At 45.4% G+C, this 27,803-nt stretch overlaps 1 protein-coding gene across 10 annotated transcripts in view; it reads right to left on the bottom strand.

The window, feature by feature from the left end:
* FAM227B (family with sequence similarity 227 member B) overlaps positions 1 to 27,803 on the bottom strand; it is a 1,159,103-nt gene that overhangs the window by 784,730 nt on the left and 346,570 nt on the right. For all 10 annotated transcript variants that reach the window (XM_063926021.1, XM_063926018.1, XM_063926017.1 and 7 more), the window contains one exon: positions 300 to 401. In XM_063926021.1, coding sequence (XP_063782091.1) covers positions 300 to 401 — 102 coding nt within the window. The remainder of the gene's footprint in view (positions 1 to 299; positions 402 to 27,803) is intronic.

Genomic DNA, 27,803 nt, shown 5'->3' with positions numbered 1-27,803 from the left:
TTTTTCCTGACACTCACAGAAAACAGCCAGTTACCACCCCCAAACGTCCGCTTCCTGTCAATCAACCTGCGTTTGTCTAGCCATAAAAAAGATACTGATTTCTTTCGTAGATTAGCATTATGTGTGCACATTACGATCCGTATGCATGCGCAGATGTTCGATAATCGGCCACCTTGCGAATTCGCACAACAGCTATCAGGTCTGAATTACCCCTAAATACAGTACTCAGTAATTTTGAGACAGGAGTAAAGCACAGCTGTACAGTACTTAGAACAAACAGAAATTTGCAATTAAATTACCTTGAAAAAAGAGTCTCTGACATCAGGTGGAACACTGCAGAACAGGGTAACAAAAGTGTCTGAGATGCGGTCAAAGAGATGGTTTTGCTCATCTTGCTGAGGCTAATAAAAAGATATAGTAATGATGATGTATTAGAAGAATAGTTAAAAACAAAAAAATGCAGTTGCCATACAATGTGTATATAATTTCTGCATTTTATTATATGTATAAAGCTGGGCATACCAGCTAAAATGTGTCAGACCAGTAGACATTTTATCTGACAGCTTGACACAAGTAGATATTGTGGCCATACAATGTGAGATCTCTCACAGTGTTTTGGCTACAAAATATCTGCTTTAGTTTCCACCCCTGAGGAGGAGACATTTTCCTGTTCCTCCCCTGTGAAAAAACAGGGGAAATGTCAGTTGCTCGGGCAGGCGCAGTCAGGGGCAGGTTGGGATGGAAAACCAGCCCGGGAAATTTGTGGAAGCAGCCCTAATGGGGATGCGGTCTGATGAGGGGGTGTAGTCTGTTGAAAGGGTGGGATCCCTCCACATAGGGCCTGATTGCACACATTTGTGGCCTTCCTTGCGTCTTTTGCTGCAGTTGTGTCTGAGACCAGGGGCAGATTGGGAACTAAAAATAAGAATTTACTTACCGATAATTCTATTTCTCGTAGTCCGTAGTGGATGCTGGGAACTCCGTAAGGACCATGGGGAATAGCGGCTCCGCAGGAGACTGGGCACAAAAGTAAAGCTTTAGGACTACCTGGTGTGCACTGGCTCCTCCCCCTATGACCCTCCTCCAAGCCTCAGTTAGGATACTGTGCCCGGACGAGCGTACACAATAAGGAAGGATTTTTGAATCCCGGGTAAGACCAGCCACACCAATCACACCGTACAACTTGTGATCTGAACCCAGTTAACAGCATGATAACAGAGGAGCCTCTGGAAAGATGGCTCACAACAACAATAACCCGATTTAGTTAACAATAACTATGTACAAGTATTGCAGACAATCCGCACTTGGGATGGGCGCCCAGCATCCACTACGGACTACGAGAAATAGAATTATCGGTAAGTAAAGTCTTATTTTCTCTGACGTCCTAGTGGATGCTGGGAACTCCGTAAAGACCATGGGGATTATACCAAAGCTCCCAAACGGGCGGGAGAGTGCGGATGACTCTGCAGCACCGAATGAGAGAACTCCAGGTCCTCCTCAGCCAGGGTATCAAAGTTGTAGAATTTAGCAAACGTGTTTGCCCCTGACCAAGTAGCTGCTCGGCAAAGTTGTAAAGCCGAGACCCCTCGGGCAGCCGCCCAAGATGAGCCCACCTTCCTTGTGGGCATTTACAGATTTTGGCTGTGGCAGGCCTGCCACAGAATGTGCAAGCTGAATTGTACTACAAATCCAACGAGCAATAGTCTGCTTCGAAGCAGGAGCACCCAGCTTGTTGGGTGCATACAAGATAAACAGCGAGTCAGATTTTCTGACTCCAGCCGTCCTGGAAACATATATTTTCAGGGCCCTGACAACGTCTAGCAACTTGGAGTCCTCCAAGTCCCTAGTAGCCGCAGGCACCACAATAGGTTGGTTCAGGTGAAACGCTGACACCACCTTAGGGAGAAACTGAGGACGAGTCCTCAATTCCGCCCTGTCCGAATGGAAAATCAGATAGGGGCTTTTGCAGGATAAAGCCGCCAATTCTGACACTCGCCTGGCCGAAGCCAGGGCCAACAGCATGGCCACTTTCCATGTGAGATATTTTAAATCCACAGATTTAAGTGGTTCAAACCAATGTGATTTGAGGAACCCCAAAACTACATTGAGATCCCAAGGTGCCACTGGAGGCACAAAAGGAGGCTGTATATGCAGCACCCCCTTGACAAACGTCTGAACTTCAGGAACTGAAGCCAGTTCTTTCTGGAAGAAAATCGACAGGGCCGAAATCTGAACCTTAATGGATCCCAATTTGAGGCCCATAGACACTCCTGTTTGCAGGAAATGCAGGAATCGACCCAGTTGAAATTCCTCCGTTGGGGCCTTCCTGGCCTCGCACCACGCAACATATTTTCGCCAAATGCGGTGATAATGCTTTGCGGTTACATCCTTCCTGGCTTTGATCAGGGTAGGGATGACTTCCTCCGGAATGCCTTTTTCCTTCAGGATCCGGCGTTCAACCGCCATGCCGTCAAACGCAGCCGCGGTAAGTCTTGGAACAGACAGGGTCCTTGCTGGAGCAGGTCCCTTCTTAGAGGCAGAGGCCACGGATCCTCTGTGAGCATCTCTTGAAGTTCCGGGTACCAAGTCCTTCTTGGCCAATCCGGAGCCACGAGTATAGTTCTTACTCCTCTCCGTCTTATAATTCTCAGAACCTTGGGTATGAGAGGCAGAGGAGGGAACACATACACTGACTGGTACACCCACGGTGTTACCAGAGCGTCCACAGCTATTGCCTGAGGGTCCCTTGACCTGGCGCAATACCTGTCCAGTTTTTTGTTGAGGCGGGACGCCATCATGTCCACCTTTGGTTTTTCCCAACGGTTTACAATCATGTGGAAGACTTCTGGATGAAGTCCCCACTCTCCCGGGTGGAGGTCGTGCCTGCTGAAGAAGTCTGCTTCCCAGTTGTCCACTCCCGGAATGAACACTGCTGACAGTGCTATCACATGATTTTCCGCCCAGCGAAGAATCCTTGCAGCTTCTGCCATTGCCCTCCTGCTTCTTGTGCCGCCCTGTCTGTTTACGTGGGCGACTGCCGTGATGTTGTCCGACTGGATCAACACCGGCTGACCTTGAAGCAGAGGTCTTGCTAGGCTTAGAGCATTGTAAATGGCCCTTAGCTCCAGGATATTTATGTGAAGTGATGTCTCCAGGCTTGACCACAAGCCCTGGAAATTCCTTCCCTGTGTGACTGCTCCCCAGCCTCGCAGGCTGGCATCCGTGGTCACCAGGACCCAGTCCTGAATGCCGAATCTGCGGCCCTCTAGAAGATGAGCACTCTACAACCACCACAGGAGAGACACCCTTGTCTTTGGTGACAAGGTTATCCGCTGATGCATCTGAAGATGCGACCCGGACCATTTGTCTAGCAGATCCCACTGGAAAGTTCTTGCGTGGAATCTGCCGAATGGGATTGCTTCGTAGGAAGCCACCATTTTTCCCAGGACCTTTGTGCATTGATGCACTGACACTTGGCCTGGTTTTAGGAGGTTTCTGACTAGTTCGGATAACTCCCTGGCTTTCTCCTCCGGAAGAAACACCTTTTTCTGGACTGTGTCCAGGATCATCCCTAGGAATAGAAGACGTGTCGTCGGGATCAGCTGCGATTTTGGAATATTGAGAATCCAACCGTGCTGCCGCAACACTACCTGAGATAGTGCTACCCCGACTTCCAACTGTTCCCTGGAACTTGCCCTTATCGGGAGATCATCAAAGTAAGGGATAACTAAAACTCCCTTCCTTCGAAGGAGTATCATCATTTCGACCATTACCTTGGTAAAGACCCGGGGTGCCGTGGACAATCCAAACGGCAGCGTCTGAAACTGATAGTGACAGTTCTGTACCACAAACCTGAGGTACCCTTGGTGAGAAGGGTAAATTGGGACATGGAGGTAAGCATCCTTGAGGTCCAGAGACCCCATATAATCCCCTTCTTCCAGGTTCGCAATCACTGCTCTGAGTGACTCCATTTTGAATTTGAACCTCTGTATGTAAGTGTTCAAGGATTTTAGATTTAAAATCGGTCTCACCGAGCCGTCCGGCTTCGGTACCACAAACAGCGTGGAATAATACCCCTTTCCCTGTTGCAGGAGGGGTACCTTGATTATCACCTGCTGGGAATACAGCTTGTGAATGGCTTCCAATACCGCCTCCCTGTCGGAGGGAGACGTCGGTAAAGCAGACTTTAGGAAACGGCGAGGGGGAGACGTCTCGAATTCCAATTTGTACCCCTGAGATACCACCTGAAGGATCTAGGGGTCCACTTGCGAGTGAACCCACTGCGCGCTGAAATTCTTGAGACGGGCCCCCACCGTGCCTGAGTCCGCTTGTAAAGCCCCAGCGTCATGCTGAGGACTTGGCAGAGGCGGGAGAGGGCTTCTGTTCCTGGGAACTGGCTGTTTGCTGCAGCCTTTTCCCTCTCCCTCTGCCACGGGGCAGAAAAGAGGAACCTTTTGCCCGCTTGCCCTTATGGGGCCGAAAGGACTGCGCCTGATAATACGGCGTCTTCTTATGTTGAGAGGCTACCTGGGGTAAAAATGTGGATTTCCCAGCAGTTGCCGTGGCTACCAGGTCTGATAGACCTACCCCAAATAACTCCTCCCCTTTATAAGGCAATACTTCCATATGCCTTTTGGAATCCGCATCCCCTGACCACTGTCGTGTTCATAACCCTCTTCTGGCAGAAATGGACAGCGCACTTACTCTTGATGCCAGTCGGCAGATATCCCTCTGTGCATCACGCATATATAGAAATGCATCTTTTAAATGCTCTATAGTCAGTAATATACTGTCCCTGTCTAGGGTATCAATATTGTCCGTCAGGGAATCCGACCAAGCCACCCCAGCACTGCACATCCAGGCTGAGGCGATTGCTGGTCGCAGTATAACTCCCGTGTGAGTGTATATACATTTTAGGATATTTTCCTGCTTTCTGTCAGCAGGTTCCTTAAGGGCGGCCGTCTCAGGAGAGGGTAGTGCCACCTGTTTAGACAAGCGTGTGAGCGCTTTATCCACCCTAGGGGGTGTTTCCCAACGTGCCCTATCCTCTGGCGGGAAAGGGTATGATGCCAATAACCTTTTAGGAATTATCAGTTTTTTATCGGGGGAAACCCACGCTTCATCACACACTTCATTTAATTCCTCCGATGCAGGAAAAACTACAGGCAGTTTTTTCTCACCAAACATAATACCCTTTTTAGTGGTACTTGTATTATCAGAAATATGTAAAACATTTTTCATTGCCTCAATCATGTAACGTGTGGCCCTACTGGAAGTCACATTCGTCTCTTCATCGTCGACACTGGAGTCAGTATACGTGTCGGCGTCTGTGTCTGCCATCTGAGGTAACGGGCATTTTAGAGCCCCTGATGGCCTTTGAGACGCCTGGACAGGCACAAGCTGAGTAGCCGGCTGTCTCATGTCGTCAACTGTCTTTTGTAAAGAGCTGACACTGTCACGTAATTCCTTCCATAAGCCCATCCACTCAGGTGTCGACTTCCTAGGGGGTGACATCTCTATTACAGGCAATTGCTCCGCCTCCACATCATTTTCCTCCTCAAACATGTCGACACAATCGTACCGACACACCGCACACACACAGGGAATGCTCTGATAGAGGACAGGACCCCACTAGCCCTTTGGGGAGACAGAAGGAGAGTATGCCAGCACACACCAGAGCGCTATATATACACAGGGATACCACTATATAATGTGTTTTTCCCTTTATAGCTGCTGATATTATCAAACTGCGCCAAATTAGTGCCCCCCCTCTCTTTTTTACCCTTTTCTGTAGTGCAGGACTGCAGGGGAGAGTCAGGGAGACGTCCTTCCAGCGGAGCTGTGATGGAAAATGGCGCCAGTGTGCTGAGGAGATAGGCTCCGCCCCCTTCTCGGCGGACTTTTCTCCCGCTTTTTGCTGAATTCTGGCAGGGGTTAAAATACATCCATATAGCCCTGGGGGTTATATGTGGTGTATTTTCGCCAGCCAAGGTGTTTATATTGCTGCTCAGGGCGCCCCCCCCTAGCGCCCTGCACCCTCAGTGACCGGAGTGTGAAGTGTGCCTGAGGAGCAATGGCGCACAGCTGCAGTGCTGTGCGCTACCTTGTTGAAGACGGATGTCTTCTGCCGCCGATTTTCCGGACCTCTTCTTGCTTCTGGCTCTGTAAGGGGGCCGGCGGCGCGGCTCTGGGACTGGACTCCGAGGCTGGGCCTGTGTTCGGTCCCTCTGGAGCTAATGGTGTCCAGTAGCCAAGAAGCCCAAGCTGGCTGCAAGCAGGCAGGTTCGCTTCTTCTCCCCTTAGTCCCTCGATACAGTGAGCCTGTTGCCAGCAGGTCTCACTGAAAATAAGAAACCTAAAACTAACTTTTTCTAAGAAGCTCAGGAGAGCCCCCTAGATTGCACCCTGCTCGGTCGGGCACAAAAATCTAACTGAGGCTTGGAGGAGGGTCATAGGGGGAGGAGCCAGTGCACACCAGGTAGTCCTAAAGCTTTACTTTTGTGCCCAGTCTCCTGCGGAGCCGCTATTCCCCATGGTCCTTACGGAGTTCCCAGCATCCACTGGGACGTCAGAGAAAAAGGCTGTAGCATTTTGCAGAAGTGACCCAACATGAGCAGCACAAGATGTATCACATACTGTGTAGCCAAGGCAGCATCACTGGATGGCAGAGTTGCTCTTACTGCAGAGATGGAATAACAGAATGAATGGGGACAATGCAGTGTACTGAGTGTGGTGGGGTTTGGGGCACATGATAACACACAAAACAGGCCCCACAGACACGTCAGCCTACCAGGAGTCTTCCTGATGAGTCCTATGGCCAATCCGGCCCTTTACGCAGTGCATACACTGCCCGATGTGTCTGACTTGCAACCCACAAATTATCGGATCTGCTGGACATGCTGGACGATTCGTCATGTCTTACAGATTAATCATTTGTGGTCGGTCGCGGCTACACACTATGCAATTATCAGCCCGATGCACCAATAAATGTGGATTGGGCCAATAATTGTATAATGTATATCCACCATTACAACCAGTTCAGAAGTAATATACTTAGAGTTAGTGTTTTCAGTTTTTAAGGTACACCATTAAGCATAGCATGGTGAAATATTCTTTTGCTACCTAGAGTTTTTGTCTGCCACCTAACATTAAATGTCAGAAGGGGCCTTTGAGAAGGAAATATATACTCACTATGGCCCTCATTCCGAGTTGTTCGCTCAGTATTTTTCATCGCATCGCAATGAAAATCCGCTTAGTACGCATGCGCAATGTTCGCACTGCGACTGCGCCAAGTAACTTTGCTATGTAGAAAGTAATTTTACTCACGGCTTTTTCATCGCTCCGGCGATCGTAATGTGATTGACAGGAAATGGGTGTTACTGGGCGGAAACACTGCGTTTCAGGGGCGTGTGGCTGAAAACGCTACCGTTTCCGGAAAAAACGCAGGAGTGGCCGGAGAAACGGTGGGAGTGCCTGGGCGAACGCTGGGTGTGTTTGTGACGTCAACCAGGAACGACAAGCACTGAACTGATCGCACAGGCAGAGTAAGTCTGAAGCTACTCCAAAACTGCTACGAGGTTTGTGATCGCAATATTGCGATTACTTCGGTCGCACTTTTAAGAAGCTAAGATACACTCCCAGTAGGCGGCGGCTTAGCGTGTGTAACTCTGCTACATTCGCATTGCGACCGATCAACTCGGAATGAGGGCCTATGTTTTAGATGCAAACTGATATAGTAGCAATGCCATAAACATTTATAAACAGAAACAATAGGACATACTGTATACAATGAAATTAAGAACATTGTATTGTATAAGATTTTTCTTTTTTTTCATATGTACATTTCAGTTACAGGAAAACAAAAGAAACAAAGAAGTCAAAGTTAAACTTAGTGAGTCAACAACATATAAAGGGCAATGTATAATATTGTACCATAAAGTCACATAACTGTTTAAAAAGTACTTAAAATATGGTAATTTAAATAGGACCTCTTCATCCTCCCATGTGAATGGGAGCTCACTGGATCTGGTTTTCACTCACCACTGTGACATTTCTGATTTCTCCAACTCCCTTTTCCCCTCTATGACCACTACTTGCTCACTTTTAACGTATCTTTCTCTGCTTCCCCATCTCTACATTCTAAGTATATCATCACTAGCGTTGCTTTGAGGCTATTGACAGCTCATACTCCCTGTTCTACTCAATTCTCTCTCTCTCTCTCTCTCTCTCTCTCTCTCTCTCTCTCTCCCATGCCCTGGACAAGCCACTTCCCTAGACAATGCATCCCTTACTTCTGCTGTTGACTCTGCCGCTCCACTGACCACTATTCACCCTCGCAGATTAAAACCTCAACCCTAGCACACCAAATGCACCAGATATCTTCAAAAATGCTCACATACTGCCTAGTGACAGTGGAGGAAATCACGCCCTAAGGCAGACTTCCTCCATTTCAAACTTATGCTCTTGTCCTTTAGTGCTGCCCTTTCCCTTGTTAAACAGTCATATTCAAGACCCTTATCTCCTCCCAGTCTTCCAACCCCTGGCGGCTCTTTGCTGCTCCCAACTCCCTCCTCTGACTACCCCCACCTCGTCTCCCCTCCGCATTATCTGCTCTTGACTTTGACGCTTATTTCACATCCAAGATTGACTCCATACGTCAGGACATCCCATGCCACCAGACCATCAGCAACCAGCCATCTCCTATCCCTTACCACCCCTCCCCATCCCTCTCACCAACTCTGACATCTTTCTCCCATGCATCTCTATGCTGATAATACTCAAATCTACCTTTCCTCCCCTGACCTCTCCCCTGCTCACCTCACTCATATCTCCAACTGTCTCTCAGCTACCTCTTCTTGGATATCCCAACACTTTCTTAAATGTAACATGTCTAAGACTGAGCTGATCATCTTCCCAACCTCCCACACTTTTATTATCTATTGATGGCACTGCTATCACCTCTAGCTCCCAAGCGCGCAGTCTTAGAATAATCCTTGACTCATCTCTCTCCTTCAAACCACACATTCAGCACCTCTCACAAACCTGACATTTTTATCTTAAAAATATTTCCAGGATCAGACCTTTTCTCACCGAGGATGCTACTAAGACCATTATCCACTCACTGGTCATCTCAAGACTGGACTACGGTAACCTCCTCTTAACTGATCTCCCTGACAAATGCCTCTGTGAGGAAATGTGGCACCTGCAGGGATTTGCATTGATACACCCTCTGGAGGCATCTGTGATCCGACACTTTTGTACAAAAATGCAGCCATCGGATGCACATCATTCCATAGCAACCCTATGGGCGCATAGACAGGCCAACAGAACAGGGACCCCGGACCATTTGCCTTTCAAGTGATTGTCCTTTTAAAAACACACCCAAAATCGTCCAGCAACTCGCACCTCTGGTGATCTCGGACTGCATTACATCCCACAGATTATTATTATCCTTTCTTTATATGGCACCCCAAGAGATGTGCTGTGCCCAATTATAGAGTACATAAACAAATAAGCAAAACAGGAAAAGAGTGACTTACAGTTGAATACAAAATAGAACAAGTACAGCCCTATAGAGACAATTTATAACTGTGTTTTCTGACACGAATGATCTCAGCTTTTACACTCCAATATGTTTGTATTTATAATAAGAAACAATCCCCAATTGTTAATAATTATTGTTTAATAATCTGGTCAATGCCACCTCTCCCACTTGTTAAATGTAATTTGTGTGTAACATAGGGCCAGATTCAGAACTGATCGCTGCTGTGTGAATTTGCACAGCAGCCGATTATCGAATGACTGTACATGAACAGCAATGCACAGGCGCGTCGCCAAACAGCGACAGGATGGTGCGAAAATTTTGATCGCAAGGCGTTTGAAAGGTGATTGACAGGAAGAGGATGTTTGTGGGTGGTAACTGCCCGTTTTCAGGGAGTGTCAGGAAAAACGCAGGCGTTCCCAGGCATTTTGAGGGTGGGCGTGTGACATCAGCTCCAGTCCCGATCAGCCTGTTTGTATCGCACTGTAGAATTAAGTCCTGGGCTACTGTCAGAATAGGCTGTGTTTGTGGATCCGTTGGACTCTGACCAACCGAAGGAACAGATGCCCCTGAGTGCTGGAAACAAGGACGACGAAGATAATTCCTTTTCATATATTTATTAAGGATAACAGATCAGAATGAACCTGTAGGAAAACTGAGACTAATTAGTTCAGGATTGGGAAACTGCAGGGAATGAAGTCACTGAATGATACGAGGCCGAGATTGAAGAACTGTGAGGAATATACTTAGGATGATATAAAGACGAGACTGAAGAACTGTGAAGTTGAGTTTTTGAGTGATGCGAAGGCGAGGCTGAGGAACTGTGAAAACTGGTTGCTGGATGATGCGAGGATGTGAATAAAGAACAGTGAAGACTGGTTGCTGGATGATGCAAAGCTGTGAATAAAAAACTGTGAAGACTGGTTGCTGGATGATGCGAAGATGTGAATGAAGAACTGTGAAGACTGGTTGCAGGATGATGCGAAGATGTGAATGAAGAGCACAGGCTGAAGCTGGCGAATCACCGCAAGAATCCTGCAGAATCCGAAGGCACCGGTGGGAGAGCAGTTGACCGTGACCGCGCACTAGAGAGCTGGCGAGCATTGTGCAGCGAGAGTCGGCTGAGAACTCGGAGAGCCTGACGGGACTAATTAACAAGAGACGCACAGAACAAACTGCGGGAGCACAGAGTAACCACAACAAAGCACTGGCACAGAATGCAATAATCCCAGCCTATTTATAGGCAGCAGGAAAACAGGATTGGATGACACGCACCCATCACGCTCATTGGTGCTGCCCTTGGTTTCCAACATGGCCGCTCCCAGCACTGCAGACACGCCAGGAAGCTGCAGGCCACTAGGTATTCCATCCAGACTCCGGAAGCCGTCACTCTGCGTCCCCGTGCAGCCACAGAGCGCTGCAGGCAGCGGCACCGGCAGAGGATGGATCCCGGGAGCCACGGAGGTAAGCGCCCGCCACGTGACAACCCCCTACTTCTGAGGGTGGTCTCCGAACACCTTCGAGCTTTGTTAGGATTTTTGGAGTGAAAGTTCTGAATTAACCTTGGAGCATGGACATCCTCAGCAAAAACCCAAGACCTCTCCTCGGATCCATACCCTTTCCAGTTGAGAAGATATTGAAGATGTCCATAACGATGACGAGAGTCTAGAATTTCTCTAACCTCACATTCTTCATCTTGTAAATTGCGAATTTTAGAAGGTTTGGGCAAGGCTGTATGAAATTTGTTGAGAACAAAGGCTTCAGAAGTGATATGTGAAAGGCATTAGGTATCTTGAAGGAAGACGGCAGTTTGACTTTATAACACACAGGATTAAGCACTCTTTCTATAGGAAAAGGACCAATGTACCTGGGAGCAAATTTCATGGAGGGTACTTTGAATTTAAGATTGCGAGTAGATATCCAGACTTGGTCCCCCACCTTGTAACTGGGCACTGTCTTTCGTCTTCTATCAGCAAAGGATTTATAACATATGGAAGTTTTAACTAAAGACTTGCGTACTTGAGTCCAAAACTTAGAAAGTTGCTTGAGAACTAAGTCAGCTGCTGGCACTTCCTGAGTTGGAAGAGGCTGAAATTCTGTACTCGCTGATGGAAACCATAGTTGACATAGAACAGCATGGATTCAGAAGATGAATGAAAGAGACTGTATATGAGCGAATTCTGCTAGCCGAAGATAGTCCGACCAATCATCTTGTGAAGAGGAATTATAGAAATGAAGGAAGGTTTCAAGATGTTGATTTACCCGTTCTGTTTGTCCATCCGACTGGGGATGATATGCTGAAGAATGATTCAGTTTGATGCTTAGGGAACAACAAAGTGCTTTCCAAAATTTGGCCACAAATTGCGTGCCCCGATCCGAAACAATTTCTAAAGAAAGACCATGCAGCTTGAAGATCTCGGAGATGAATAATTTGGCAAGTACCGGGGCCGAGGTAAGTCCTGTTAGAGGTGTCAAAGTCAAAAATATTACATAGAGAGAACATACAAACTGCACACATTTAAGTCGCTATACTTGCAAATATGTGCAGCGAGCACAGCAATATATGGTAACACACGCATTTACACGGACATGGCACAGAGATGGATTCGACACTTATTTCATACAGTACATAATTATAATAATATCAAGCACCAGACATCATGGAGATTTAAAATGAGCTAATGAATTAATGTCATGAAAGTGTATTATTTAAACAGAACCAGATACACCCGTCATGTTTAATATTGAAACAAGCAGATTGGTGTGTAGATTAATTTGATACTTGTTGTGAAGTTGTGGGACATTGCAGCGGATAGATATGATTATATGTATAAAAGCTAAAATCCCTTTGTTAGAACAATGAATGATACAGTTGGCAGTTTGCAGGGCTGAACCTGATCCGCATATACAAAGCAAGAGAGACCCCTCCCCCAGGAACTAGTCAAACAGGAAGGTAGTTCCTGGCCAAAAAGAGAGATCAGTGCAGTTGCTTGTGATCTCAGAGAACAGATGTACTGTAGCTACACTCAGAACCAAGCTGGCATCCAGAAGAAATGGCTTGCTTATCACCAGGCTCCAAGCGAAAGGCTAAGTATTGAATCCACATGGCTGATTGGCATAGAATAGTTTAAAGTAGTTGTGAAATGATTGGTATTGAATAGTTAGTGGAGATACAAATGGCTTAAGGTTAATGAGGCTTGTGCAGTTGTGTGATTGTTATGTGTTGGTGATAATACTCTATGAAATCTGTAATGAATTGGAACAGTAGACAATCTGTAGCATAGCATTCCTGGTATACATTTATGGTTGGTGATTTATAACAGATTATAGTAGTTTTACATGATGCATCTTGCTGAAGGTTTAAAGTCAAAGCATACTTCCTTTTGTTACTGTAGTCATGTGCTTGTAGCAATGGCAGGCTGATATGTGTGGTTCTTGTGATGATTCATATAGCATAGCCAGCATACCATATGCTCTGGTTATTGAAATACTGAGTTTGTTTGGAATGTGAAATTGAATAAGATGGTTCTAGGAAGTTGGATTGGAATGTGGAATAAGATTAGTTGGTTTGTAAGAAATGGCTGCTGCTGGGTGTTTTCCCCTCCCCCTTTGAACCATGTGTTGCAGTCTTTGGAATCATGGGAGTTTTCCCAAAATGGAGTCTAGCTTCTGTCCCATGCGGTACCATTGTGTTGTTGCTGGGTGTTGTGTATATAGGGACAGCCAGTATGGGTAAGCTCAAGTATTCTCTCCACAAAGATTCTCAGCATTGACTAACTGCGCAGCAATTGTTCCTCACATGTGTAAGTTTCTCTGCAACCATATTGTCTTATTGTTATTGTTAGCCATTCTCTCTCCCCCTCTCTCTTAAACGTACTTGTGTCTTTATTGTATTTTATGTGTAGTTACTTGGTTAGATATTCTATGTTATCTTGGTAGTGTATAAATTGTAAAGTGTATTCTTTTGCAAAGTGAACGTTCTCATTCTCTCACTAAAGGTGTTAGAACCTTAGACCGGTATTTGGTTGATTATTGTATTACTAAGGGGTTCTCAGAGCGTCACTTACGCTCATACAGCTTTTGAACTAATAAGGTTACACTGTGTTACATTTACACCCTATCATTGCACGAAGGTTTACTGTATAGATACATTGTTCAAGGTATAGTTGTTAAGGTTTAACTCTGTGAGCGTCTGCGCCGCTGGTGATCTCCTCGTGGTCTCAAGCGTCCGCTACGCTGATAGCATACCATTACGTTAGTCGGCAGCCTATAGCGTGCTTGCCTGTACGCTCTTAGCCGTGAGAGAACGTGCCGCTCGTGCGTCTCGACCACGGCTAAAGCGTTTGGTACGCAACGTGCGTACTCTTACGGTAGTCCATATGCCAATAGCGTACTGTGTTCTTTAACCTTTTAGAGGGATTTAAATAAGATAAATATTATAGACATTGTCAATTGGGGGCTCTCACGGGATATCACGTTCTTAATGATGCACTGTACATTACAAACGCGGCTGTAATTGACCGGCTAATGATGGACGCATCGCAAAATGCTGAAAAAAAAACAACCATCCACGTTAATGTATTGTGGTATCAGTAAGACGCTGATAGGAAATTTTAAGGGACAAGGCGTTTCTCATATTTAAGATGCCAAAATGTATTTTTATTGTTACAAAACAAGGTTCAAATGGATCATATCGTGTTTGATTAAGATTAGATTGTTTATCTGTTTAAGTAGGTTTAAAAGTACATTTAAAAGTTGCTGCATAGCCTTGATATAGTTTTTTTTTTTTTAAAAACTCAGGCCTAGAATAACTTTAGGAGTTTGAATGATGACTTTCTTTGTGACAAGAGGCCGCATGGTCTGTCCACCATTTTGTGTGGCCCTCATGGAGGTGAAAGGGGGAGGAGCAGCGGCCATTTTGGGAAGGTCACATTTTTAATTTTTTTCCCCTAAGCGGATGATTTTCAGTTGACTCAGGAAATAATCAGCCATCCATTGTCAAAAAAAAGAAATCATCATTTAATTAGTTTTTTTTTATTTTATGCATTTATTTAATCTATATCATAGTCAATCATAAGTAATAGTGATTGGTACTTATATGTAATATCTATATGCGTGTGCTTACATCAATGTATGTTATTAGATTAAATTTAGAATTGCATGTTCATTTGTGTAATCTTCACATCTCACTTTCCTGGTTGCCATTTCATAATTGATAACGTGCTGAGAAAGATTTGTTGCTATTGGTAGTTAAAGAGTAAAAATGATACATTAAGGGGTAATTTGTAAAACATGCACACAGCTTTGCCTAAAGATACAAGGAGAGACCTGTGTGGTGTTCGGTAGATGATTACGGTTAAAGATCATCTACATTGATAAACGTGTTAATTGTATTTCGGTGGACATATCTGGCTGGCATACACGTGTCTCTAAAAGGTGAGACTAGTGTACGCAACACAAAGGCCGACGCACGCAGCGTATATTACGCAACGGAGCGTCTGGGTACGCCCACATAATACAAATCGCACAATAGCATTGTTTTAGTGGGGGCGGTATAGTATAGCCACGCGATAATAGCACAAATTGATTTCAGTTTCCAAAACTTAGTTTAAATACCTTACTTTACTGTAGTGCCTCTGGGGAGAGCTATCAAATTACGGGAAATGATTTTTCTGATCAGAAAACTATAGAATGATAGTGGGTTGAAAACGGTATGAGTGTATTGAACTCCTCTTGGTGAAATCTTGGTGAAATCTTGGTGAAGTAAATCTTGGTGAATCACGGTCTAGGTGAATACGTGATGAGCACGGTCTAGGTGAAAACGTGCGTGCACGGTCTTGGTGAACTAGTGCGACGGAGTGTGATAAAGTTTTCGTGGTATTACGCTCTGGCTGTTTTGGAGCACAGTAGGGAGACTCCAATGATCCTACCATTTATGGGCAACAAGTGTCTATAAGTGGTACGATTGGACCGCACGGTTGTATGTGTGACCAATAACGCAACGTGATATGAGGTCGTATATAAATCTTGCCCTCATACGTGTTGTAGGGAGCACATGCAAGCGTGATTTGTGTAAAGTAAATTTTCGCTGGTAGGGCCTGCAACGATTACGTGGGTCTGCTAAAAAGGGGCGGATTCGTTGTACTCGGAGTAGAAGAAGCTGGTGGAAGAGCTTGGGTAACTTCCACCGTAGACTTCTGTGTTTGGTGCATTTTAGGAAGTTTTTCTGTGTTAAAAAGGTCCACAATGGAAGCCAAGTGCACAACACAGGGACGTTTAGCAGTCAGAGTTCAGGCTGCAGAGGCTTGCAGACCCCGAGGGTCTGCTCGGTTAGTAATGTGGGGAAGATGGTCCCCACACTGAGACCTTTTGTGACGAATGGACACGAATGACTGTGGGGGATAAAGCACCATTTCCCGGGATAGGTAGTTTTGACTCAGAGGTACTGCATAATTTAAGGCGAAGGATCTGTCTCATAAAATCCTGGAAGCAACGAATTAGACATTATGATTGTTTACAGTTATGGCAACAGGAAAGTGAAATGCTAAGAAATTTAACTCACATATCAAACTCTCATCTTGGGAAGAGAGACATGGCAATGGAGAGGATTGTGGTTGCAGAGAAACTTACACAATGTTGTACGATAAAAATGCACTTAGTAACTATATTAAGAATGAAAGTAACAAATGTAATAATGTTTATAAAATGAAAGTGTAAAAATTACAACTGTTAACCTGTGCAAGTCGCACCCCATGTCAAACTTCCCTCAGGACCACAAGCAAGAAAGTGAGCCCAGCACGATGTCGGCACCTTTTCCCGTAACCATCCTACAAGACATCCAGGTGGACGCGACCAAATTGGTAAAGACAGTAATCAAACCCCCTAACGGAGGGTCAGGTGAGGTCGTGTCCACAGGTACGTACGGTGTTATACATCACGCACAAACAAATGTACCCCATATTGTAAGACCAACACAAGGTGATGTAATTGAATTAAGTCCTGTCAGGGTGATCACAGTCCCCAATGGGAAGTCTGACGATCAGGGAATCATTCCCGTCAAGGACAGTGCAATGCGCCATCCCTGGTCCCGGACAGAATTGAGATCAATCATGTCTGATTTCCCAGATCCTAGGAAAGATCTAAGTGTATGATCAAAGATTCACAGAAGGTATATCAACTCCCTAGACAACGACATAATCATGGTATCCAAGGAATCAGGGAGGTACAGGGAAAGCGGTTGATGGTGATGAGCATCCAAGCGTTTGAGGAGGCATCAAATCAACCAAGACCCCATTTCACTGACACTTGGAGGAAGCCCAGGGTTTGTGATCTTTGCAAAAGAGAAGGGCCTTATGCCAGTAACTGCAACAGCCCACATAAAGTCAGACCCCCTAGACATGAAAATGAGCAAAAGTTAGGACACACCAAATTGTAACCAGGGATCAGATAGGAAGAATTTTGGCCCACACTCATGATATGTAGTCAGGAAAGGTGATCACTAGGACTGATGGTAAGCCTGAGGTAACAGTTAACAAGTTGGGAGGTCATTCCCTGAAGACACAGGAATGACCGGGGGAAACGTTGTAAATGTATCTGTGAAATGTTTTCTTTTTCCCCATCCCTGACGGTCATCAGCAGGACTCAAACATTGCATAGCTACTTGGTCTTTGCAGAAGTCTACCAAACCCCAGCATGACGTACCCGCATCAATGTATCCTGGCCAGATACAAAGGGTGGAGTATGGAGGTGCTGGTGGGAGGGACTGCGCAAGGATACCATTGGACATGTAGATATGACAGCCTGATGATGAACGACAGATCTGACAATGTTTAAAGTGTTTGAAAAAATGTTTTTTTTCCTGTTGTTTATTGTTGGTTTATGTAATATATATATATGAATTGTTCTCTCTCTCTTTTGTTTTTTTTTGTTTTCTCTCTTCTCACTCATGTTTTCATATTTTAAAGATGGTATGTCACACATCAGTTAGACAAATGGTAATGCAAGATTTTTACTCCTTACAGAAAGATCGCTGGTTTGGAAGAAATATTGTATCACCAGAGTGTTCGGTTGGAAGACTGAGAGACAGCACCTTTGAGATGACAGCAGAACAAGAAGAACAACAAGACTAGAGAACTAATTATCGTAACAAGTTTCTCTCCCCCTCAAACTGTTTTCCTGTACCCCCATTACAAATTTCTCCTTTTCTCCTCCTGTAAGATGGACTCGCCTCAAGAGACTGTGATCCGTGTTTTCATGTTGACCCTGATGTTGACCAGAGCAGTCTGTTTCGGTGAGAGTACCAGTGAGGTCGAGAAAGGATCCAGAATGGGTTTCTGATGACTGAGACGGAGGTGTAAATTTCCAATAGCAACACAATCACCAAGCAAAGGCGAGTACCGGAAACGATCTAGCAGCCATGTTATTTGTAAACATTGTGAAGGACTGTTAACTGAAAAGAACTGTATCTGTAGACTCTGTGACAGTGTAGTAGAGGATGGGTGCATCAAGAAATGTCAGTCCAGTTTTAATATCCACATGGACCGGCACCCATTGAGTGACTATCACTCCTTAGTGGGTAAAGTGTTAAATCAGATAGATTGTTGGGTATGCTCTCAAGTACCTCAAGGCCACAGCAAGCCAGGACTAGTACCATTTCCTTTAACGATAGGGGAGGTACTTGAGCTAAGTGGTGGGAGGCCGGTGGACAGGAGGTTTAATATCTCTAGTCCTCCTAGTTTGAAGCTCCACCAATATCACATGGATAGATCCCTAATATGTTTTAACATTTCCAATCCCCGAAAGCCGGGAAATTAGGAAGTGTCATGGAGTAACCAAACCATGACCTTTTTCATATAGAGCAGATAGAATGCCAACAGATACAGAGCTTATACGCCACATAGCCGGTAGTGGAAAATCTTTCCGATATAGGTACACCCTAGGAAATAGGATCATGAGAGTTGGAGAGGTATCACCAGGATACTGTGCACATATCATACAAACAGATACGTGTACTAGACAGATGGGAGAATTAGGGTTAGGAGATTTCATATGGAAAATAAGAATTTACTTACCGATAATTCTATTTCTCGGAGTCCGTAGTGGATGCTGGGGTTCCTGAAAGGACCATGGGGAATAGCGGCTCCGCAGGAGACAGGGCACAAAAAGTAAAGCTTTAGGATCAGGTGGTGTGCACTGGCTCCTCCCCCTATGACCCTCCTCCAAGCCAGTTAGGTACTGTGCCCGGACGAGCGTACACAATAAGGGAGGAATTTTGAATCCCGGGTAAGACTCATACCAGCCACACCAATCACACCGTACAACTTGTGATCTAAACCCAGTTAACAGTATGATAACAGCGGAGCCTCTGAAAAGATGGCTCACAACAATAATAACCCGATTTTTGTAACTATGTACAAGTATTGCAGATAATCCGCACTTGGGATGGGCGCCCAGCATCCACTACGGACTCCGAGAAATAGAATTATCGGTAAGTAAATTCTTATTTTCTCTATCGTCCTAGTGGATGCTGGGGTTCCTGAAAGGACCATGGGGATTATACCAAAGCTCCCAAACGGGCGGGAGAGTGCGGATGACTCTGCAGCACCGAATGAGAGAACTCCAGGTCCTCTTTTGCCAGGATATCAAATTTGTAGAATTTTACAAACGTGTTCTCCCCTGACCACGTAGCTGCTCGGCAGAGTTGTAATGCCGAGACCTCTCGGGCAGCCGCCCAAGATGAGCCCACCTTCCTTGTGGAATGGGCCTTAACCGATTTAGACTGTGGCAGGCCTGCCTCAGAATGTGCAAGTTGAATTGTGTTACAAATCCAACGAGCAATCGACTGCTTAGAAGCAGGCGCACCCAACTTGTTGGGTGCATACAGTATAAACAGCGAGTCAGATTTTCTGACTCCAGCTGTCCTGGAATATATTTTCAGGGCCCTGACAACTTCTAGCAACTTGGAGTCCTCCAAGTCCCTAGTAGGTGCAAGGCACCACAATAAGCTGGTTCAGGTGAAACACTGACACCACCTTAGGGAGAGAACTGGGGACGAGTCCGCAGCTCTGCCCTGTCCGAATGGACAAACAGATATGGGCTTTTTTGAGAAAAAACCACCAATTTGACACTCGCCTGGTCCAGGCCAGGGCCAAGAGCATGGTCACTTTTTATGTGAGATGCTGCAAATCCACATATTTGACTGGTTTTAAACCAATGTGATTTGAGAAATCCCAGAACTACGTTGAGATCCCACAGTGCCACTGGAGGCACAAAAAAGGGGTTTGTATATGCAATACTCCCTTGACAAACTTCTGGACTTCAGGAACTGAAGCCAATTCTTTCTGGAAGAAAATTTACAGGGCCGAATTTGAACCTTAATGGACCCCAATTTGAGGCCCATAGACACTCCTGTTTGCAGGAAATGCAGGAAACGACCGAGTTGAAATTTCTTTGTGGGGCCTTCCTGGCCTCACACCACGCAACAAATTTTCGCCACACGTGGTGATAATGTTGTGCGGTCACCTCCTTTCTGGCTTTGACCAGGGTAGGAATGACCTCTTCCGGAATGCCTTTTTTCCCTTAGGATCCGGCTTTCCATCGCCATGCCGACAAACGCAGCTGCGGTAAGTCTTGGAACAGACATGGTACTTGCTGAAGCAAGTCCCTTCTTAGCGGCAGAGGCCATAAGACCTCTGTAAGCATCTCTTGAAGTTCCGGGTACCAAGTCCTTCTTGGCCAATCCGGAGCCATGAGTATAGTTCTTACTCCTCTACGTCTTATAATTCTCAGCACCTTAGGTATGAGAAGCAGAGGAGGGAACACATACACCGACTGGTACACCCACGGTGTTACCAGAACGTCCACATCTATTGCCTGAGGGTCCCTTGACCTGGCGCAATACCTGTCCCGTTTTTTGTTCAGACGGGACGCCATCATGTCCACCTTTGGTATTTCCCAACGGCTTACAATCATGTGGAAAAAACTTCTCAATGAAGTTTCCACTCTCCCGGGTGGAGGTCGTGCTGAGGAAGTCTGCTTCCCCGTTTCCATTCCCGGGATGAAAAACTGCTGACAGTGTTATCACATGATTTTCCGCCCAGCGAAAAGTCCTTGCAGTTTCTGCCATTGCCCTCCTGCTTCTTGTGTCGCCCTGTCTGTTTACGTGGGCGACTGCCATGATGTTTTTCCCACTGGATCAATACCGGCTGACCTTGAAGCAGAGGTCTTGCTAAGCTTAGAGCATTATAAATTTACCCTTAGCTCCAGTATATTTATGTGGAGAAAAGTCTCCATACTTGATCACACTCCCTGGAAATTTTTCCCTTGTGTGACTGCTCCCCAGCCTCTCAGGCTGGGCTCCGTGGTTACCAGCATCCAATCCTGAATGCCGAATCTGCGGCCCTCTAGAAGATGAGCACTCTATAACCACCACAGGAGAGACACCCTTGTCCTTGGATATTGGGTTATCCGCTGATGCATCTGAAGATGCGATCCGGACCATTTGTCCAGCAGATCCCACTGAAAAGTTCTTACGTGAAATCTGCCGAATGGAATTGCTTCGTAGGAAGCCACCATTTTTACCAGGACCCTTGTGCAATGATGCACTGTTTTTAGGAGGTTCCTGACTTGCTCGGATAACTCCCTGGCTTTCTCTTCCGGGAGAAACACCTTTTTCTGGACTGTGTCCAGAATCATCCCTAGGCACAGCAGACGTGTCGTCGGGATCAGCTGCGATTTTGGAATATTTAGAATCCACCCGTGCTGATTGTAGCAGTATCCGAGATAGTGCTACTCCGACCTCCAACTGTTCCCTGGACTATGCCCCTATCAGGAGATCGTCCAAGTAAGGGATAATTAAGACGCCTTTTCTTCGAAGAAGAATCATCAATTCGGCCATTACCTTGGTAAAGACCCCGGGGTGCCGTGGACAATCCAAAACGGCAGCGTCTGAAACTGATAGTGACAGTTCTGCACCACGAACCTGAGGTACCCTTAGTGAGAAGGGCAAATTTGGGACATAGAGGTAAGCATCCCTGATGTCCCGGGACACTATATAGTCCCCTTCTTCCTGGTTCGTTATCACTGCTCTGAGTGACTTCATCTTAATTTGAACCTTTGTAAGTGTTCAAAAAAAAAATTTTTTAGAATAAGTCTCACCTAGCCTTCTGGCTTCAGTACCACAATATAGTGTGGAATAATACCCCTTTTCTGTAGTAGGAGGGGTAATTTAATTGTCACCTGCTGGGAACACAGCTTGTGAATTTTTTCCCATACTACCTCCTTGTCGGAGGGAGACTTGGTAAAGCAGACTTCAGGAGCCTGCGAAGGGGAAACGTCTCGACATTCCCATCTGTACCCCCGGGATACTACATGTAGGATCCAGGGGTCCTGTACGGTCTCAGCGCCATGCTGAGAACTTGTCAGACGCGGTGGAACGCTTCTGTTCCTGGGAATAGGCTGCCTGTTGCAGTCTTCTTCCCTTTCCTCTATCCCTGGGCAGATATGATCTTATAGGGACGAGAGGACTGAGGCTGAAAAGACGGTGTCTTTTTCTGCAGAGATGTGACTTAGGGTAAAAAACGGTGGATTTTCCAGCAGTTGCCGTGACCACCAGGTCCGATGGACCGACCCCAAACAAGTCCTCTTCCTTTATACGGCCATACTGTGCCGTTTGGAATCTGCATCACCTGACCACTGTCGTGTCCATAACATCTTCTGGCAGTTATGGACATCGCGTTTATTCATGATGCCAGAGTGCAAATATCCCTCTGTGCATCTCGCATATATAGAAATGCTCTATAGTCAATAAAATACTGTCCCTGTCAAGGGTATCAATATTTTTAGTCAGGGAATCCGACCAAGCCACCCTAGCTCTGCACATCCAGGCTGAGGCGATCGCTGGCCGCAGTATAACACCAGTATGTGTGTATATACTTTTTATTATATTTTCCAGCCTTGTCAGCTGGTCCTTGAGGACGGCCCTATCTATAGACGGTACCGCCACTTGTTTTGATAAGCGTGTGAGCGCCTTATCCACCTTAAGGGGTGTTTCCCAACGCGCCCTAACTTCTGGCGGGAAAAGGTATACCGCCCATAATTTTCTATCGGGGGGAACCCACGCATCATCACACACTTTATTTAATTTATCTGATTCAGGAAAAACTATGGTAGTTTTTTCACATCCCACATAATACCCTCTTTTGTGGTACTTGTAGTATCAGAAATACGTAACACCTCCTTCATTGCCTTTAACGTGTGGCCCTAATAAGGAATACGTTTGTTTATTCACCGTCGACACTGGATTCAGTGTCCCTGTCTGTGTCTGTGTCGACCGACTAAAGTAAACGGGCGTTTTAAAAACCCTTGACGGTGTTTTTGAGACGTCTGGACCGTACTAATTTTTTGTCGGCCGTCTCATGTCGTCAACCGACCTTGCAGCGTGTTGACATTATCACGTAATTTCCTAAATAAGCCATCCATTCCGGTGTCGACTCCCTAGAGAGTGACATCACCATTACAGGCAATTGCTCCGCCTCCTCACCAACATCGTCCTCCTACCTGTCGACACACACGTACCGACACACAGCACACACACAGGGAATGCTCTGATAGAGGACAGGACCCACTAGCCCTTTGGAGAGACAGAGGGAGAGTTTGCCAGCACACACCAAAAACGCTATAATTATATAGGGACAACCTTATATAAGTGTTTTCCCTTATAGCATCTTAATATATATATAAGCATATCGCCAAATTAGTGCCCCCCCTCTCTGTTTTAACCCTGTTTCTGTAGTGCAGTGCAGGGGAGAGCCTGGGAGCCTTCCCTCCAGCCTTTCTGTGAGGGAAAATGGCGCTGTGTGCTGAGGAGATAGGCCCCGCCCCTTTTTCGGGCGGCCTCGTCTCCCGCTCTTAACGGATTCTGGCAGGGGTTAAATATCTCCATATAGCCTCCGGAGGCTATATGTGAGGTATTTTTAGCCAAAATAGGTATTCATTTGCCTCCCAGGGCGCCCCCCTCCCAGCGCCCTGCACCCTCAGTGACTGCCGTGTGAAGTGTGCTGAGAGGAAAATGGCGCACAGCTGCAGTGCTGTGCGCTACCTTTAGAAGACTGAGGAGTCTTCTGCCGCCGATTCTGGACCTCTTCTTACTTCAGCATCTGCAAGGGGGCCGGCGGCAAGGCTCCGGTGACCATCCAGGCTGTACCTGTGATCGTCCCTCTGGAGCTGATGTCCAGTAGCCAAGAAGCCAATCCATCCTGCACGCAGGTGAGTTCACTTCTTCTCCCCTAAGTCCCTCGTTGCAGTGATCCTGTTGCCAGCAGGACTCACTGTAAAATAAAAAACCTAAGCTAAACTTTCCTAAGCAGCTCTTTAGGAGAGCCACCTAGATTGCACCCTTCTCGGCCGGGCACAAAATCTAACTGGCTTGGAGGAGGGTCATAGGGGGAGGAGCCAGTGCACACCACCTGATCCTAAAGCTTTACTTTTTGTGCCCTGTCTCCTGCGGAGCCGCTATTCCCCATGGTCCTTTCAGGAACCCCAGCATCCACTAGGACGATAGAGAAAATGTGTAACATGGCAATGACATATTCAGTCCCATATGTTCTCCCCGATGATGCATATTTCATATGCGGGAGAAAGGCGTATGAGCGGCTTGCCCCAAACTCAGAAGGATTATGTTATATTGGAAAAGTACTGCCTGAGGTAATGACTGTATCACATAACAAAATTGATTTGATTTATGACCCAACGATAGAGACACTGTTGTGATGAAAATGTGATTCCACGGTCCGTTTCTTTCACCAGTTTCTCCTTTGTTTCTCTCCAAGGTGAAAAGACATCCGCTTGGAAGAAGAATTTGACAGCTTTGTATACAGACAACAGACGGACTAAAGAAGAAGTCTGACAACCTTGTACACAGACAACAGATGGACTATGCCATAGACCCCCAGTTTCCCTAGAAATTTTAAATTTACGCTAGCCCAACTTTTTTTGTAAGTCTATGGACATTGAGAGAACTTTTGCTTGCATTTTGACAAAAGCCCAAAGAAGACTGCAGTCAACAAGACACCAGACAAGACTTCAATCGACAAATGTTCATTAACCTCACATAGAATACAAGAGAAAATACCAGGCGCTATGATTTAAACAAGTGCGTAAGCAGCTCTCTCAGGGGCAATTGGTATTTCGCCCCTAATAAGGAAACAGAAAAAGCGAAAAAATGAGAAAGCGCTATTCACATTTGATGTGGATTTTATTTTTCCTTAATAATCAATTTTTGCTAAAAGCACATTCAAATGCCGGCCGGCAATGCACAAACAATAATAATAAAAAATATATATATATTACAATCAACTAAGTAATAATCACACTGATTATGGATAAAATCTTTCACCTATATATTATAAGCACAATGATTCTAAATTCTAATCTGTTTTATATTAAGACAGAAATTTACATGCATACAATTAATCCACCTGTTTGTCTTCTCATGTAAATATCTTATTGCTGTTTGGTCTGACACTTTATAGACATGTGTCTCTATAGCAAAATTAGACCACACTTATGTCCATGGATCCCGGGTTAATAAAGTGCATATATTCCCAATGGATACGACCAATCCTATGGTGGACTGATTCGGAGATATTAAGTGTGGTTCATGGATAAAGTTAATGCATGTATGATGAATATGTCACTGTGTATATGATAATTGAAAATACCGTGAAATAGCCTCTGTTTAGGCACAAAGATGGTAATGCTCCTCCTGGCTGATGCTCCACAAAAGCCTTTTCGTTAGGGTTGAGCGGCTTTTGACCGCAGTGTGCTCCGTTCTCCTCCCGGCCGGTGAGCACTAACCTCGGCCTTATCCGGAGTCCATGAACGGGTAATGTTGAAGGATTTTTTCCCCTTTCCAAAGGAACTGTGCTCCGTTTTCCTCCCGGCCGGTACGCACTCCCCTCGGCCTTGTCAGGAGTCCGTGAGCAGGTAAAGGTGAAAGGTTTCTCCTCTCCACAGAGACTGTGCTGAGCTGGCTGGCTGGTGGGCTCGGTCTACAATACAATGTGACCGGAGATGCTGACATACGCGTTTCTCCGCCTACTTGCAGGTATCGGCGGCTTCCTCAGTGTCATGACACTGAGGAAGCCGCCGATACCTGCAAGTAGGCAGAGAAACGCGTATGTCAGCATCTCCGGTCACATTGTATTGTAGACCGAGCCCACCAGCCAGCCAGCTCAGCACAGTCTCTGTGGAGAGGAGAAACCTTTCACCTTTACCTGCTCACGGACTCCTGACAAGGCCGAGGGGAGTGCGTACCGGCCGGGAGGAAAACGGAGCACAGTTCCTTTGGAAAGGGGAAAAAATCCTTCAACATTACCCGTTCATGGACTCCGGATAAGGCCGAGGTTAGTGCTCACCGGCCGGGAGGAGAACGGAGCACACTGCGGTCAAAAGCCGCTCAACCCTAACGAAAAGGCTTTTGTGGAGCATCAGCCAGGAGGAGCATTACCATCTTTGTGCCTAAACAGAGGCTATTTCACGGTATTTTCAATTATCATATACACAGTGACATATTCATCATACATGCATTAACTTTATCCATGAACCACACTTAATATCTCCGAATCAGTCCACCATAGGATTGGTCGTATCCATTGGGAATATATGCACTTTATTAACCCGGGATCCATGGACATAAGTGTGGTCTAATTTTGCTATAGAGACACATGTCTATAAAGTGTCAGACCAAACAGCAATAAGATATTTACATGAGAAGACAAACAGGTGGATTAATTGTATGCATGTAAATTTCTGTCTTAATATAAAACAGATTAGAATTTAGAATCATTGTGCTTATAATATATAGGTGAAAGATTTTATCCATAATCAGTGTGATTATTACTTAGTTGATTGTAATATATATATATTTTTTATTATTATTGTTTGTGCATTGCCGGCCGGCATTTGAATGTGCTTTTAGCAAAAATTGATTATTAAGGAAAAATAAAATCCACATCAAATGTGAATAGCGCTTTCTCATTTTTTCGCTTTTTCACATAGAATACGACTGCATTTCCCATAATTGTTCTTTATCTTCATTTCTACAACCTTCAGGTAATAACACACATAGTCGATAGGGAATACAGGCACAGATATCAGCACTCACATACCTCCCCCATTCATGTATCATCAACTAAAATGTGCTCCCCCATTTTGTTGCACCCAAAAGCCGAAAAGAGCTCGGTAAAGTTTGACAGCCCATCCACAGACCCTTAATACGGGATAAGAAGGAATTCAAATGTATACTTCGCAATACCTCGAAGCTTGATTTAAAACACGTACGGCACGATGATACATGACCCCCCAAACATGGATTCATACATACATACTTTTACTATTTCACTAGGTCATACCTTTTTCCTACCTTCTTCTCTCCTCCCTTACCCAATCATAGAAATGTACTTACATGATGACATATATTTTTCTGCTTAAATTGTTTAGATAGTGGCAGTTATTGGTGACTGCCAAAGGGTGGACTGTCAAAGTCAAAAATATTACATAGAGAGAACATACAAACTGCACACATTTAAGTCGCTATACTTGCAAATATGCGCAGCGAGCACAGCAATATATGGTAACACACGCATTTACACGGACATGGCACAGAGATGGATTCGACACTTATTTCATACAGTACATAATTATAATAATATCAAGCACCAGACATCATGGAGATTTAAAATGAGCTAATGAATTAATGTCATGAATGTGTATTATTTGAACAGAACCAGATACACCCGTCATGTTTAATATTGAAACAAGCAGATTGGTGTGTAGATTAATTTGATACTTGTTGTGAAGTTGTGGGACATTGCAGCGGATAGATATGATTATATGTATAAAAGCTAAAATCCCTTTGTTAGAACAATGAATGATACAGTTGGCAGTTTGCAGGGCTGAACCTGATCAGCATATACAAAGCAAGAGAGACCCCTCCCCCAGGAACTAGTCAAACAGGAAGGTAGTTCCTGGCCAAAAAGAGAGATCAGTGCAGTTGCTTGTGATCTCAGAGAACAGATGTACTGTAGCTACACTCAGAACCAAGCTGGCATCCAGAAGAAATGGCTTGCTTATCACCAGGCTCCAAGCGAAAGGCTAAGTATTGAATCCACATGGCTGATTGGCATAGAATAGTTTAAAGTAGTTGTGAAATGATTGGTATTGAATAGTTAGTGGAGATACAAATGGCTTAAGGTTAATGAGG

This window comes from Pseudophryne corroboree, chromosome 6 (genome assembly GCF_028390025.1).
Source record: "Pseudophryne corroboree isolate aPseCor3 chromosome 6, aPseCor3.hap2, whole genome shotgun sequence".
In the NCBI taxonomy this organism is placed as follows: Eukaryota; Metazoa; Chordata; class Amphibia; order Anura; family Myobatrachidae; genus Pseudophryne; species Pseudophryne corroboree.
The sequence above is the reverse complement of the archived record's forward strand: the minus strand, read 5'-3'. Positions and strand labels throughout refer to the sequence as shown.